Here is a 17,661-nt window from a genome sequence, read left to right as displayed (position 1 = left end):
TTGTTATCATTTCTAAAACAGAAGAATCAATAAAATGGAGGATTGTTTTCAAATTAAGGATACTGCCTGAAGAGACCATTTGTTCATTTGAACAAAAAAAATATTTTTGCAGGAGTTGTTTGGAGTTAAAGTTGGTATTTAGGTTTTGTTTTAGCAGTTTTAGCAGATACCCTTTCCTGTTTCTACATAGTAACAATATTTTGTCCCTCGGAACTTTATTAGACTTCAAGGGATCATGATTATTTTTAAATAAATTTGAGGTGGTGTGTCAGAAAACAGGTCCCTAGACTGCAAAAACACAAATCTTACCAAGTGTTTTTGTCTAGTTTCTAGGGCAACCACCTTAGTGCACTTGAAGTAAGAAAAAAACTAACTTAATGATTCTTGAATATATTCTTGAATATTCTTTTCACTTCTTGTTTCAAGTGAAAAAAATCTGCCAGCAGAACTGATACTTTTTATCAATATTCAGGAATTATTGACTTAAAACAGCCTCCTCTATCTTGCTGAAAAGTTACTTTTTTATTTTTCAAGTGTACTATGATAGTTACATGAGAAATTACTTATTAAGATTTGGTGTTTTTGCAGCATATTAAATCTTTCATTAGAAACATTTTCCAAATTATTTGGTCAAATCAACATAGATGTAATTTCCCAGTCATTGGATCCAGTTTCCTGCTTGACTGTCAGAGTCCCAATACCTAATGAAACTCAAAAAACTTTTGGCATTAGCTAAAAAGAACAAAGGCTATTGGGGGGACCCAGAAATCTATAGAATATCTGCAAAAATAATTTTTTTAAGGCTTTTTATACATCTTTATCAGAGGTGGAAACACTTTTTTGCCTTTTCCTAGAAATGTGTCCATTTATAGTTGAAGATAACATTTTGAAATCAAATACCCAGGACATATTTTAGCATCCTGATTTGTGTAGCTACTGCTACCAGCAGGATGAACCTGCAGAAGCTTTTGGCAAATGAAATGAACCGAAGCAACCAGGTGATTGTCTCTCTGTTTGGGTGTTGCGCTGATGCTCCAGTGCCTTTTCTTTCATCCGCCTTTGTGGCCTGGCCAACCCTGATGGGATGCATCTGCTGACGGTGTCACACTCATGCTCAGTGAGATCACACAGAGTTTGACACCACATCCACGAGGCTGAAACTCTTAAAGTCTATTCACCTCACTCACCAACTCCAGCTCTTCCTCTGTCTGTGCGGCAGGTGGAAGACGAGGGGCGGGGAGGGAGGAGTAAAAGAAACAGAGGACGTTAAGTTCCTGTGAACTATTCGTGATATAAACAACTCTGCATGAAAACAGGGCCTCTGTTTTTCCAAGCTCTGCGGCTCTGCAAAACGATGCTGGAAATCTGAGGAGGAATGATGATGAGATCCGTATTCTGGACTGCAGAAACATTAAATATTTTTAAACATCCTAAGCAGTCAGCATAAGTTAGTCTGTAAACACTGAGTTTCACTTCTCATGCCAGGTTGACTTGTACACTCTGTACTTTCAGGAAATCCAATAAAAATTAATTTTGTGTTCAAAGGAGTCTGTGTGAAGAAATCTCTAATGCACAACATCCTGTAAACTAAAAGACATCTACAGAAACTGATAAGAAGCTTTGATTCTTTAAACACAGGCTAATCATAAAAATTTTATTTTACTTTAATGTATTAAAAATTATTTTCACAGCATGAAATAATTCCTATAATCAGAAAAAATTGAAAAAGAAAAACATCTTCTTCCCTGTTTTCAAATGCAAGTTCTAAAATCTACTCAACCTATTTTAGCCATATGAATGTAAACTGACTGATAGGAGGTGTGCACGTTATCTGCACAAAAATGCTCAAACACTGCCACAAAAGCATGTGTGCAACTTATTAAATTGGAATAGCAACAAAATGTATTCTAGGTGGATAAAAAGAAGAGCAGTAAGATGGTTTTTCATGCAGTTAGCTGGTAAAAATTATTTTTAACCTGTGGAACTTTTGTTTTTCTTTTTTTTTTGCTCTTTATGCTGAAAATGTCACCTAGACGTTCACAGTAAGCATGAGAGACAGAGTGCTGAGGGTTGCTATCTTTCTGTATCAGGTGAACTTTTCAGCCTTCTGCACATAAAAAATACAACAGCTGCACACACTAATCATTAAATAGAGATGTTACAAGGTCTGATTCAAATATCTGAATTTAAGCAGCTCCAATCCCTCTGGAGCCATAAAGCTTTTTAATAACCAATATGTGGTTTTGGTCCAGGAGTTGTATATGGTAATTGCTTCCATTTTTTCTGTATCTTAAGCTGAAAATATTGATACAATTAAACCTCATTTTCCTGAGTCTTTTCTTTCGCTACAATGACGCACTAAAATCATACATCAGGTGTACCCTAAAGGAATGCTATGTTACTGAATTTTAATTGACTAAATGAAAAATCTGCAGAATATGCACTTTTTTTAATCAGATTAATTAATCATCAGAAAAATTGAAAGTATAGTAGGTTAATAAATAATTATTAGCTGCAACTCTAATATACAGTATTTTCCTAAACAAACACGCTGTCCCAATGTTTACATGTTGTCAACCCTGAGCTAAAGAGGCTGAGAGTGGGATCAGTATGTACTTCAGAATGTAACGATAATTTTAAAAAAAGCATTCTGCTGTTTGGGATGTAAAACATTTGCAAAGTGTTTTAAAAAGCCACAACATTCAGCAGCTAAGTCATAAACACTAAAATTAAACAAGCATTTCAACAGTGAGTGCTCATTAATTATTCATGAGCTAAGACGGCCTGACTACTTCGAACAAACAAAGACACAAACATATGACATTAATATTATCTAAAACAGTTTTTAGCATTACCAATCCCACACTTAGCATTGATCTTTATTTTCTACCAACAGATTTCCAACAATTCCAAATCTAAAATGCTGGATGGCAAAGAAGATGTTGAAAGCTTAAAAGGATAAATATATATTTAGAAATGTTCTGTAATCCAGGTAGCCTTCCTGTTCCTACTGACTCTCCTGTAAAGCACAGAGTGTTACAGCACAGAGTCTTCTCCTCAGTTATTGTAACTGGAAAAGTCCAATATGACTTTTTAACTCTTCTCCAGATGTTTTCAGAAAGGACATAAATAGATACCTTTTACTTTCTCTGTCTGTTTTGGGCAGCAAAGTGGTTCCTCCTCAACAGCCATTGGCTATGAAACATTTACTTCCATAGAATCATAAGATTTCTGTGCGTCTTGTATGACTAAGAATGCACCTGCTTTTTGGCTCTAATCCTCAACACAAAGCTGCGAGAACACAGCTTGAGCAAGGCATGACTTTATTGAACAGCATAGCTGTATGAGTCAAATCAGATGTATTCTTAGAAGCAAATAAGCATTACAGCTTTCTTAGCAGTAAAACACACTTTAAAAAAATAGGAAAGACTGCATCAAACATCACTGGTGAGTTTGTCAAGAGTGGGGCTGAAACAATTAATCGGATTAATCATGAAGAGTTGAGTAATCAAATAATAGTTAACTGCAATATGCTGACTTTAAAATATGCCATTTGTTGTAAGAACAATAGTCAGAGCAGTAATTAGCCCAAAAATGTATGTATTTTAAATTTAAGTTGAGAACCTTTTTTTTCTGTATGCTCTATATGTAGAAACCTTTAAGTGGAATATTTTTAGCATTACCTGGTTTAAACTATGTTAAAGAATCTCCTACTGAGCACATGATTCTGTCTAATTATTAATTGCTTAATCAAAAAAAAGTAAACACATTAGCCCTATTGATGCATTGACCCGACTTTTTCACATCTTGATCTTAGAAGCATTTTTTATATGCAGATGAATCCTTTGGTACTAATGAAGTGAACACTAAAAAAATGCTAAGTTATTAAATGTTGGGAAATAAAATGTTTATTTTATTCTCTTAAAAATAGCATTTTTAATAGTATTTTTTATATTGTAAGCATAAGCGATACAATAAAAACTCTGCAGAATGTGTAATTTTTTTAATCAAATTATTTAATTAAACTTCTGAATATTCGACAGAATATTCAATTACTAAAATAATTGTTAGCTGCAGCTCTAGTTAAGAGTAATACAAGTTAAAGTCATCATTTTGATGTACTGAGAAGCAACTATCTTCTCACTCACACATGACTGGTATTTTTTGGTTTTCAATCATCTATCAAACTGTTCTTTAATAAAGTAATTTGTATCACAATAAAGAATCCCAATCTGGACATCTGGTCAACCTCCACATAAAACGATTAAAACTAGTAGTTCAGATTTAAATGGTCAGTCTGAGTCTTTTTCTCCTCACCAGCTGCAGGAGGCTCTTTCCACTCTGTGAAGTGATGACCCTCAGGTCCGGCTTCCGGCTGTTGACCAACTGAGGGCTGGGTGGAGGTGGGGACTTTGCCGGGACTACTTTTCCCAGGCTGTTGCCATTGGATACGGACAGGAGGCCCGGGGAGGCCCTGGCGCTGATGTAGCCATTAGCTGCAGAGACACAGACACACAGAGGAAAATAACAGCGAGGTTTAGTGAAGGGAAAGGGTGGGAGGAAGTTTTGTTTTAGTCTGCTCTGATGTTTTCAGTGTCTGTCTCTACCTGTGAAGTGTGACTTGTCTGCCGTCGTTGGTGTGTTTGCCTGTCTCATTAACACATTGGAACCCTTTTGTCGCACCACATGCTTCTCATCATTTCTGCAGCTCAAACTTTGTTTTTTTTTCTGGTGGCTCTCTGATTTTCTACAGCTCCTTCACAAAATCATGCTATGCTCTCTCCAGAACTATTTTATTTCTGCTCTCAGTGTTTGTCTCTCTCTCTCCTGTCTTGTTCCACTCATCTCAGCTTGGTGTAAACAAAAACACATAATTGTCTCTAGGCTCTTTCCATCTTGCATGGTAAGAAAATATCTTTTCTAACAAGTCAGTTTCATGGTCATTAAACCCTCAAAGAAATATTGTCTCTGAAAAAGCAAAACACAATCATTTATGAAAGTTTATTGTTTATCTGCATATTTATGAACTAGAATTGCAAAGTGTGCAGATTGAAATCAATGATTTGAAATGTAAAAATCCTTTACAATTCAGCAAATGATTGAATAATCCAGAGCATTTTATGCTTAAATTTCATGGTTTTGGTAAGATAATACAGTTTAAAGCAAACATTTTTAATAAAAGCCACAATTTATGTAATGACTTTTAGCTAAGAGCAGGCCAGTAGAGATCCTCACTGTATGCTAACCTTGAAAATAACAGACACTATGTCATAGTACTTGGATAACAATTTACAAACATATTTACAACATAAGTAGACATATAACATACAATTACTTGTAACAGAAAGGGAAGATGTTGCTGTCTGCAGCTGACAATAACCTACTAATGAGCAGAAGTCCACTAGATAAAAAAGGCAAATTGTTGGTTATTTATACAACTAAGAGCCACAACATTCCCTCTCCACAGAGAAAGCTTGGCAACTGCACACAAGGGCAGTCTTGAGGTGAACAGTTATTGGTAACGTTTGCCTCTCTGGTTGAATTAATTTGACTATAAGGATCTTTTCTTTGTTTTAATCTGAATAAAGAAAAACCCTTAAAACTAATAGATTAAATTGATCGTTTAGGTGTATTGTTAAAACAGTGTTAACTTCTGCATATTGATGGCTGGAACTCCTTAAATTTGTTACAATGAGTGTACTGCAACAGGAAAAGAAGCAGGCAGATTGGCAGTGCACAGCAACAGGTGGGGAGCAGGCATCACAGTGTTACTCTATGTTCCAGAGAAAACTTTCTTTGATAAACTACAGCTTTGAAACTGAAACTTTTAAAACCCTGGTATACGTAGATCCAGGAAACCAGCACAAGTTTGCTGACAATGTTCCAAAGCTAAATTTTCCACATTACCAGGTTAGCACACTTTCCTTTATATGACCTTTCCTTAGTTTTGAAGTTAAGATTTTCCAGCAGATGATGTATCCAGAATCTGGACACTGGAAAGTCCAGCCTCTGAATTTTGCCATTTGGTCAGATATATAAAAACCTTATTCAAATGTCAGATTAACACAAGTTTGGCATTCATAGTAGAGCACAATGTGCAGCTGAGATAATTTGCCTCCCTGTTGTTGAATAAATATCTAATTAGTTATAGTATGTGTAGAGTGTCTTGTTGAAGTGTCTGCATTGGCTCTGGTCATGAAAAAAAAGCATAAGATCTGACTTGAAATATTAATATAAATCAGCTTACATTTCTGTAAGCACAGCATCTCATTGCTTTCTTTTTAAAAATCCCAGCAACATGACAGGCCAAACTGCAGATTATACCGGTGAACACACCTGCCTTTGAAATGGCACAACTGTCACATTCCTCTCCCTTTCACAGCAACACAACCATTGCTCTTAGGATAAATAATACCTGACATGCCATGCTGAAGCTGCAGCAAAACAACTCTGTTTGTAAGCCTTTTCTGCTTACTTTGTTTTGACTCTGTTTCCACATTTCTGAATATTCTCCACCAAACACACGTTTTTACTACGGTACATGTCATTATGTGCTGATTTAGAATGCTACTACAAGTAACTTGTTAAATGTAAAATAAGATGTTGGGAAGTGAAGGCTGAAGGAAGAGAGGTTGGCTGAGCGTCATGACAACAAGCCTCCAGCGGTCTCCAGCCTGTCTTTGGTCCTGAGGTTAAAAGACAAGTCTATTGAAATGAAGACTGAATCACAGTGTATAAGAGGACAGCAGGGACTTTCCCACACCGTGACACACACACACATACACGCCAACAGATGCAGTACTCCCGTCTGATGGGTGGAGAGAGGGTGTGTGTGTGATAGCAGATAGCACTTCTCCATGACGCTGGCTCCAGACGACAGTGGCATGTGACTCTGCTTCATCTCACTTACACACACAGAGCCCATAAACGCAACCTGACAACAACAACAAGCCAATGCTATCTCTGATATCAACTAAGAGAGAGGGAAGCATGGCAGAGGAGGAGGGGAGGCGAGTGAGGGGGGAAGGACACAAAAGGAGAGAAAGAATGAGGAAAAGAGGAAGGCAAAGGAGGAAGAAGCTTAAACATGTGGCGATATGAACCAAGAAGGTTTTAGTGGTCAAGTAGTTACAGAGAAAGAAATACATAAAATAATGAGAAAGTATGGGTGTTTAACATAAAAGTAGAGTGTATTCAAGTATCAGTTTAACATATTTGTGATCAATTGTTAATGTCTGCAACATTTTAAGGATATCATCATAATTTAATCAAATTAATCAAAATATATCTAGTAAAAGTGAATAAGTCAAGTTTGATGTCCCAGTCCAGTTTATGGTTTTCAAAACCATAAGAACTCAGGCAGTTCAGAGGGCAAAAGGGAGTTCAGCCCAGGACTAACCAGGGGTACCTAAAAAAGTGGCCAGCATTGCTTTGAAATATATCACATATCCTGTCATATGAGTTAGTGGAGTTTAAAAATCAATAGCTTTTCTCCAAATGTATTTTTGATGGGACATTATGCAAACCTGTCCTCCTAAAGACTTTAGAGGTGGATGGAGGATGCAGAAGATTGGATCAGCATTTTAGCCTCAAATTATTTAATTTATGGGGTTAAACAAAAAGTAAAAGAACAACAACTAAACAGAGAAATTAACTACACCACACAACGAACAAAAAGTAAGATAGTAGAGAAAATGACCAGATTGGACTGGGAGAGACATTATGGAAGAAAAGAATGAAACTGAGGGAACAAGTGAAGCAGGATATGACAGAGCAGGAGTTAAATGATAGGCAAACAGACAGTAAGATAAGCACAAAGAAAGACTGGGAAAAAGAATAAGTCTACACATTTGAGGGAGGAGGAAGGAAAAAAAATGTCCCATGAATGGAAAACATGCACAGAATGTGGATGATTAAAGAAGTATGAGAATACAGGAAAATCAGATCAGCGGGTTTCAATGATGAGAAATTGGGGAAAAAAGAGAGATGGAGAAAGAGAAGGAATGAGAGACGAGTGTGGGAAACTGGAGCAGACATGATGTGCTAAACAAAAAAATGCAGGGAATCAAAGAAAAAAGCATTTGGAGGAAAGAAACGGAGGATGCTGCAAACGTATGGAATCACTGAATGTGGTAAGATGAGAACTGCATATCCCAGCAGCCACCTGGGCAAACTATTCACCTGTGTCCCATCAGTGCAGGGTTCCCCCCATATACATGCATGTCAACGTCAATAACTGATTGAAATCTGCAGTCGGCTTATGTTCATGTCTGTGGGAGAAGCGGTGGCTTTGTGAATGTGAAGTTAACATATGTTTTACAGCTGAACCCAGGCTCAAACAGAGTTCCCTTACAGAAAACAGCCTGTAGAACTGGTGTCTTTCTTTGTGTGTTTATACTGTATTACTATGTACAGCTGGAGTTCAGTTCTAAAGAGTTTTGATGTGCTTTACTATAACCATGAAGCTTAGCTGACCGAAAGACAACATTGACTATTTGTTGGGGTTTGCAGACACTTGTTTCTGAATCACACAATTTAAGTCAGGTCTGAATTTTGATCTCCATTTTTTTCCCTTTAGAAAAAAGGGACTTAAATGATTTGAAAAAGATCTCAAGTTCTTGCAGATTGATGGCTTTCAACAGAGGCTTTTTTAAGATCATTTGCAAATTTCTTCTTTTCATTAACCTTTTTTTATCATGATGGTAAGATAGACAAAATTACTCACAAAGTGCCATAATTGCTGCTCATAAACAGCTATGAATGCTAAGAAAATGCTATATTTCTCATATTTACAAGTTTTAGCAACAAAATAAAACAAGTGCAAAAATCAGAGACGGGTAAAGAAAATTTCCTCCTGTACCTCAATTAAGGCTATACTGACTAACAGAAGCTGTGTAAGTGAAGATGGCACCCAGCTTTTGATTTGCTCATTTTAATTCTGCACCCTTCCACAAAAAGCCTGAACACAGCTGCAAAGAGAAAACAACTGAGATTCAGCCTGGCATGTTTTTAAAATGTGTCAGATTTTTATGAAAAATTGGTTGCACAACAAATGGTACCTAACCAGTTATTTTCAAAGACTAGGTTTGCAGGTTTTATACAAAAATACATTTATAAATTCTATCCTGTTTGAGATTTTGAAGTTTGATAAAGAGAAGAGTTGCATAGTTGCACAGTTTGAACTGCTGCCACCATGCATAAATGACATAAATGTCCTCCATTTTTTCTCTTTTGTGGTTCAAATCCCTTGCTAGAGTCTTTCTGCATGGAGTTTGCATGATCTCCACGCACATGTGGGGGTTCTCTCTGAGTACTCTTGCCTAATCCAGACAATTAGGTTGACTGGCCTCTAAACTGCCCTAAAGTATGAGTGTGTAAGCATGGTTTTTTGTCCTGTGTGTCTCTGTGTTGCCCTGTGATGCACTCGCCTCTCACCCTAAGCGGGTACAGACAATGGATGGATGGAAAGGGAAATGTACTGGAAAAATAAGTGTAAATATGTGGTTATTTTCTGTACAGAAAAGTTCATTGCAAATATAAAGTCATTTCATAGCAAAAGCTGACTGTTTGATTTTTCTTCTGGATCCCATAACAGTACATGTGGATGAGATGTAGATGTGGCCAAAGCCTGAATATAATTAATCTGTTAGCAGTTTGCATACTGTACATGTTCAATGCAGTTTCATTTATTAGTTTTAAGAACCTTGCTGTTGCAATTTAATTGACTTTATTTCAATGCTGACATTATAGCAGAACTCTGAGGACCGATGGGACAATATAGACGAGCATCTGCACTAACAGATGGCACTAGTGGTGCCTGTGGTACCCAATGGTTCCAGCACATGCCACATTACTGCAATATTCCTGATTTAAACTGAACTAATGACCCATGTTGTATGTCTCCTCCTTTTTTTAATTTTCCTGCAGAAAACCAAAATTATCAGACTTTAAATCTTTTATATAAAATGAGAGCAGACTCTGTCGAAAAAAAAAGAAGATAATTGCAGTTTCTTGCTTGATTATACATGGAGGTCCATGCTGCATTATGAGCTGATTTATGCTGTGTGTGTCTTTATGCGTGCAGCTGCGTCCTGCTGAGTGAGTCCCTGAAAGACTTTAAAATGTTTGTGGCTTTTATTCATCTAAATTGCTCGTGTTGATACATTTCCTTGTAGCCCTAACATGTGTTCTTCTTAGAATATGAGTGTACATGTGTTGGTACCCTCTGTGTGTGCGAGTATGTGTGTCGCGTCTCCTATTACGCGAGGCCGGGCGTGGGAATGTGTGGAATGCTGCATGACGTCAATGGTGACATTCCCTAAGCTCTTACTCCCCGGACAACAGCTGAGACCGACACATCCAAGAGAACAGGAGAAAGAGGAGGTAAGAAGGGATGACAGGAGCAGGGTGAAGATGGGATTAAGAATAGTAAAAAAAGGCAAAAGTAAGACTAAAAGGGGTGAGAATAAGACATAGGGCATAGAGGCATAAATAATGAAGGAAAAAACATCAGAGAGGACGAAAATACATTGTGCAAAAAGGCTAAAAAGAAGGAATCGAAAAGGGGAGGAAAAAAGTTACGATGCAAGAAGAGGTTGATGAAAACTGCGATAAAAATGGAGAGTGGATGAGTGCAAAAGGAGAGTGGTCGGCCATTTGGGAAGATCAGGTTACCTCAGATAACTTCTGAGATGTTGATACACAACAATGTTATGACATAATTATAGCAACCTGGAGAGATCACGGGGAGAACATTTAGACTAAAACAGCCATCAGCAGCAGAAGCAGACTGTTAAATCTACCTCGAATATCAAATAAACGATGAAATTCTTGAGTCTATTTTTGGGACTTGGTTCAAGATAGGCTGGAACAGTCTGCAGTGATGATTTGCAATAACAAGGTCCTGGGTTCAAATCCAGAGTCTTTCTGGATGGAGTTTGAATCTTCTCCCTTTGCATGCAAGATTCTCTCTGGGTACTCTGGGTTTCTCCAACAGTCTGAAAACATCACGTTTTGATTAACTGGTCTATCTAAATTGTCCTTAAGTGTAAGTGTGTGCGGCTGGTTGTGTGTCTCTGATGGACTGGGTGGCCTCCACTGGGGGGCACCCCCAACTCTCACCAATTCAACAACTCCCTGCTACCCTGCAAGGGCAAGCAGGAATGGATGAACATTCATCTATCCAACAGCCAGCAAAACTGATAGCTGTTAGCTGTTACAATATCAAAGTTTCCTTCTGCATCATAATGTCACCAAATTATGGGCTATTTCAGAAATTTAAATTTGATTTTCAAAATCTCAAATAGTTCAAGATCAAAAACTGAAATGGATCATTTTACACAAAAAAGATTTTCAAAACACTTTTTGAGATTTAAGAAACTTTTAACTCAAATATGTCACCAAGAAGTGTTTTCAAGATTTATTTTACACGATATCATTTGACAACCATAGAAAACATAGTATATGGCTGGACTATTTGATACCGATTACAGATTCTTTAAGGCTCTAGCCACAAAAAAGATGAGTGTTTTGCAAAATAAAGACTTCCTGTTCCATTTGCACTTCCTGAATATTTGCCAAGACTGTTTTTGTTGTGGAAAAAAACAGAACCAAGATTTAAAAAGAAAAAATAAGCTTTCCTAGTGTACACACATCCACGCTGGATAACCAAATATTTTAAAAACAATGAGATCCACTTTGCACATGCATGTCAATTCTCGCTTTCTGTGCCAGAAAGAACAACTAGTTTTTCTATTAGATATTTCATACCTACCTCTCTTGTTCCTGCCTCTATTTATAATAAATGTCGAAAATGTTCATTAATTTTCTTTTGGCAGAATTGCTAGCCTTGCTATAGCTTGAGTCATGATTAGCATATTCTATCACTGAATTCTGATTTTCACCATCTACTGGTATAACAGAAGTATTATTGTTTTTTGATTGGAAGCTTTCCCCCCCAAAAACATAGAAAAAAAAAGATCAGTCTAAAAAAAAGATGAGATCAGAGTACTAATACTGGAGCTTTACTGCAATTTTTGTAATCTTTACTTTGTTTGTGCAAAGAAAATTAGTTTATCTGAAAATGTTTGATAAAACCATGTTTTGCCGCTATCATGAATCATCTCATCCTGATGAAGCATTGTTACCCCAAAGGAAAGATAAGTGACGTTAATTTGAATGTATTGATTTATTTTTGGCTCACTGTAACATGAGAGAAATAATGCTGTCAAGTGAATCCAGAAAAAAAGAGCACCCTCGCCCCGTATCTATTACTGTGGGATGTAGCTGGCAGTATCTGTCCAAACTAATGGGATTTAAGGGGAGAGCTCTGGCCAGTGTCAAAGTCACCTCTGAGGAGAGTCTTGTGCCAAGACAAGGGACTGCTAGATGGTGGGGGGCGGGGAGTGGGGCGGGGAGGGGTGGGAGATTATTCCAGAATGAAGACGAGGGGGAACAGCTGAGAGAGACAGGATGAAAGGGGGAGGTGTAGTGAGAGGGAGGAGAAGAGCAGATAAATCAAGAGGGAAAGCAGCGGACGTGTAAATGGTTACGCAGATTGTTAACTCTGAGTGTCAAAAAAGTAAACATTAGAAAGTTTATTCATCGGTCAGAGGAAACTTTGAGCCAAGCATGGCCAACGCAGCTAGTAGTTTATGAATTTGGCAGCATTCTCATTTAAAACTGTTTTTTTTTCCAAGTTGATTTATTAGACCAGTTTATTCTGACCAACTCTTCTTACCAGTCTGTTTTAATTTCACCAAACTGCTGTTTATACGAGTATGACAGACTTTCAGACTTTAAGGAGGCCACTTTTTCAGTCATTCAGTTGTGTGCAATGTTTTGAGATCTAGTTGAGTCATCAATATTCACCTGGAAATATTTTGAAAGTATGTCCAGTTGAAGTGGCTTTATGCATTTCAGGGCTGATGTATGTTTATTGACTTTCTTTGTCATCTGGTTTTGAATTTTTATGTCATGTTGCTTTTTGAGATCCTTCTTCGTGTTGTCAGACAGGTTCTATTTAAGTGATATCCTGCAGGTTTGGCAGCAATCAAACCTTGTTATGTTGAGAGAAATTGAAGTCAGCTTTCCAAACAATATGGTTAACTCCCAATTAACCATTTGAGGTGTTTGGTTTTTCAATGAATATTTTTGTTTTACAATAAAAACAAAAAACAAAAAAAACACAATCTGTGTGGAGCGAATCATTTTTACAGCACTGTTGGTGAATATTTTAGATACTTTCATTCCCTCAAAAAAAAATTAACTTTTTCCTTTCTCAGTCTTTCCCTAATGGGTGGAAAATTTAAATTACATATTTCACTTCTGCATTTCCATTTATTTTCTAATGGTCAGTTTCACAAAATTTACATACAGGGAAAAACCCAGACTCACTGCTCAGTGTTTAAGAGTACTCTAAAAGGAACTAAAAGTAGAAAAAAAAATATGAAAAAAAATAATTTATATGGCTGCTTGAGATAATATAAAGTCACAAAGGAACCAGTTTATGTTGATGTTCAGCTGACAGATCAATTTCACAAAATCACAATTCAAATGCAGTTTTAGCTTTTGTAAAAAATCTAAATTGCAGAAATATTTCCACTAATTAGCAATACTTGATTTATCTGGGCGGAGCTGTTTAAAGGAGGCTGACATGTTTGACAGAAAACCACTGCCAGGAATGAAATGTTGATCTCACATTCATGGTGGATTTGATCTGCAGCAGGTGTCCGCCTCCCAACTAGTTTAGTGATTTAAACACTTTCAGAATATACTAAAAAATGTTGAGGCTTCCAACTGTGAATAGAGGAACAACAGAAGGCCAGCTGAGGAAACCTACACTAGCTTCGCTGGAATTTTATTGGTTTCTTTTCCTCTTTTTTCTCTTAGTCATGGATTGTCTTATAACCTGAAACCCTCTCTGTTCTTTGGACTGTTTACAAGCAGCTTGTGCTGTGACCCCCAGCTGTCGCCAGTCAACAGGTGCTTACATGCCTGTGCAAAAGCCTGTGAAGGCGACTGTGAGGCTGTTGCCACACAGAAACGATCTGCACTGTTCTCCTCACAGACCCAACTAAAAAATATATCTTTTTAAAAGTTCAAAAGACAAAAAGAAACAATAGTGTCTGGTGTTCAGCTGTGTGTTTGTTGCAGTGTGAAATAGTGATGTGTATGATTTTTGAGAAAGGAATAGATTTACTTACGAACTGGACTTGGGCACGCTCCGTTTGAGTTCCCCAAATCTCCTCCTAACATCGCACCTAGCACAGAAAAAAACCCCCGCAAAAAAAACATGAAAATGATCTCATATGAAACAGCATATCTGAACAGCGCTAATCTAAAAGCTGATGAACATCCACTTTAAAAAAATATTCAATCAAGTATGTCATTAAAAAAGTGCTTCTGCTGGCGACGACCGTTTCCTCTCTAAAGCACCTTAATTGGCCTCAATGCTGCATTTCTAGTTAAAGTGCTGGTTTCATCAGTTCTCAATGATACTTATGTTACACTTTCAGTGGCAAAACTGTCATTGGTTTATACAATAAGAGACCTTCAAAAGACCCTTTTCATTACTACAATCAATTAGTGTGAAATGTAACTGGATGACATATACCCTTAAAATCACACAGTAACTAAAGTCATAAAAATTTGACTTTTCTATTTGAACAACACATTTAAAATGACACTAATTAATCCCAACTTGAACAGATATCAGAACAATATATTTCTACCTGCAGGAAAAAAAAAACTTTATGTTTTAAGCAAAGACCTAAATGTCAGTCTGAAATATTGAATGCATCAAATGTTCTTGTAAAATTCAAAATTGCAAAATAGAAAGTTCTCATAAGTTTTATGTTATTGTTTTTGCCAAGGACAGATTTATTCTCCTTTATGAATCATAACTCAAATGCAAAAGAGATAACATTTTAACTAGAGCTGGATGATGTGCATCTGCTCTGTCCATTAATACTGTGCCAGGTATTGGTTCTGCTCCAGGTTTCTTCCTGTTAAAGGGGAGTTTTCTTTCATTCTTTCACTGCATTCATGCTCAGTATGAAGAAATTTAAGGAATTAAGGCAAGCCACTGTCTACTGTTGCAAGACACTCATCCAGTATCAATGAATGCTGCAAGTGAATGACTTCAGTTCAATCTGCTGAGTTTCTTTAGTTTGAAAATGCTTTAGCCAATTTAAAGAATAAACTGAACTTGATGGATTCTTTGACTACTAGGACCAACTGCAATGTATGTAGTTTATATGGTTGTGTGATTTGTTCAGACTGACTTTTGATTCATGTATTTCCAACCCAACAACGTGGCTTCAATAAAACGTTGCACCTGGTTAAATCTGCTTCAACAACTTTCAATTTCATAATCACCTAAAACATTTTTATAATACAATAAACAAAAATCAACAAAAACATTACTGCTACATAGATTCATTAACAGGTATTTCATCGTGTTCTGTTTATTACATCGTTTTTACTATTATTCAGGTAATCTGATTATTCTGAATAGCTCTTTATTCCCAGAGAATTTTAAATTTCAGACTAAAATTATTTCTATCATGATAGAAAATACCAGTCTGCAGATTATTTTGAGCTGCACAATATATATAAAATTTCATTTGATACTGTAATATAAATATGTGTAAAACTGTAGTCCCAAAGGACAGTTTGGATGCAGAAATTAGCTACCAAAGTTATCGGGTATGCAATTTCTGCTCTCTATGTCAGAAATACGTTCGGCCAGCTGGATGGTCGTTCATTGCTCCTGATGATAGTTTCAGTGACCTTGATGCTCATGGATAGTGATGGGATCATGATAACAGGAAAAAAAGAAGAAACATAAGAAACATGCCTTCACTGCAACTGAGATTGTCTTTGCATTATTCAAAGATGTCATAAAAACATTATTTTCTCATTTTGTAAAAAGACAGTAAGTCTTTAGAAGTGTTTAGGAGTCTTTTCAACTTCTGAAGTGTAAAGAAATGGAGGAGCGGGAGTGCAGCGGGGCATCCGGGAGTATTACATGAAACTCACTCTCTTCACAGAATGCCATGTTATGAAAGATGCTGTAATGCATTTGTTGCACGTTACATCACCTAATTCTGACTTACAATGAGATTACGCTGGTCGGAACAAAGCTTGGTAGGTAACCCTGTCTGAGACGCAAAAATGGGACACAAATCCTTTTAGTCAGAGGGGTTGAAGGATTGGTTCCCTCCACAGACGAAGTGCGTGCATGCAGCGGTGTGCCGACGTCAGTCAAAGAAATTCTGGATTTATGCTGTTATGAGAAGCGTGTTCTTGTTTGAGAGAAAAATACACAGACAGCTGAACACAACATCTGCACGCAGACATGGTTCCCGTCTACTCTGAAAATTCACTGGTTGCTGCATAAACTGTGGCTCCACAGAAAGTCTGCTAAATGAAAAAGACTTTAAGTCACAAAATCTCCATGACTACTGTATCTGCTTGAGGTGGATCAAATCACTTCAATTAACAGAGTCATTAAGGAATCAGGACTTTGACATGTGTGGAAGACCGATCTGCAAACTGATTGCTTTGGGCAAAATGTTAAAGGGAACAAATATGAAAATCATGACAACCGAGAGAGAGAAAGTGTAACTTGAACATAAAAATATGCATCCATATGAATTAGGGAATCAGCAAAAAGTTTAATTATTTAATGAAAAAAACTTATAGAATTACAAAAATTCATGACATACAAAGTGAGGTATCTGATGCATTAATTTCCATTAATTTTGAGGATCTTGTCCTCTTATGTTGAAACCAGCTTTGCTGTTTTTTTCTCTTCTCATTTAGAGGAAGTTTTGCAATCTTCTAATCTCTTCCTGTGTCTCATAAGCTAATGTTACAGACGATTCCTCAGAAACCGTGCTCCAAGAAAGAAAAATAGTCTCCCTGGAAGAGGAACTGTAAATAAAGAGCTACTAATCCTCAAGCTGATCAATCAACAGCTGTTATTGAAACAGGAAGTCTCCCTATCTGGAAAGGCCACAGGTTATTGATCGATACAACCACAGTTGAACTGTGAGGAGACAGAAGAACCAAAGCACTCCAGCTGTGTTCCACATGTTTTCTTACCTGCGCTGGCCGGTCGTTGCGGTAACCCTGGCGACACGGTGTTCCTCTGCAGAGGCTGTTGCTGTGGTGACAAGAGGCGGGGATCTGTGAGGGTGGAGGTGACGAAGGAAGTGGTGGTGACCAGCGCGCCGGCGGGATTGTTGCTGAACTGGAGGGCCGCCGCTGCATTCTGATTGGTCACTGGCACGGTGACTGGCATCGGGAAGGTGGGCTGTGGGACAGTGGACTGGTGGAGAGACAGGAAGAGGGTGGAGTTTAAAGGTGGCCAAGTTTATCCCCACATCACATATAGAAACAGAGTAGTAATCAGTTAGTGATCAGCAGCAGTGTCAACGAGCCTGCAGGTGACATCCACACAACACACCCAACCAATCACAGCAAGAAGAGCTTTGTGCAAACTGAAATGAAGTAAATTACAAAAATTGTCTTCAAGTCAAATTTGATCTTCAAAAATGCAACATTCTGTTAGCTAATGCTATTAGATAAATAAGAGACGCATATTCCCATGGAGATTGGGATCTTTTATCTATTATTAAGAGTCAAGGTTGACTC

The 17,661-nt window shown here is 37.3% G+C and overlaps 1 protein-coding gene across 14 annotated transcripts in view; it reads right to left on the bottom strand.

Annotated features, from left to right (window-relative positions):
- mef2d (myocyte enhancer factor 2d) overlaps nucleotides 1-17,661 on the bottom strand; it is a 116,449-nt gene that overhangs the window by 19,707 nt on the left and 79,081 nt on the right. For 8 of the 14 annotated variants that reach the window (XM_032556596.1, XM_032556574.1, XM_032556639.1 and 5 more), the window contains exons 5-8: nucleotides 17,110-17,335; nucleotides 14,205-14,261; nucleotides 4,318-4,496; nucleotides 1,179-1,208 (exon numbers count right to left, since the gene is read on the bottom strand). In XM_032556596.1, the coding sequence (XP_032412487.1) occupies nucleotides 1,179-1,208; nucleotides 4,318-4,496; nucleotides 14,205-14,261; nucleotides 17,110-17,335 (492 nt within the window). The remainder of the gene's footprint in view (nucleotides 1-1,178; nucleotides 1,209-4,317; nucleotides 4,497-14,204; nucleotides 14,262-17,109; nucleotides 17,336-17,661) is intronic. The other 6 variants (XM_032556601.1, XM_032556676.1, XM_032556619.1 and 3 more) reach the window with 2 other exon arrangements.

This window comes from Xiphophorus hellerii, chromosome 3 (genome assembly GCF_003331165.1).
Source record: "Xiphophorus hellerii strain 12219 chromosome 3, Xiphophorus_hellerii-4.1, whole genome shotgun sequence".
In the NCBI taxonomy this organism is placed as follows: domain Eukaryota; kingdom Metazoa; phylum Chordata; class Actinopteri; order Cyprinodontiformes; family Poeciliidae; genus Xiphophorus; species Xiphophorus hellerii.
Note: the sequence above shows the minus strand (reverse complement) of the source record. Positions and strands in the feature narration are given on the sequence as shown.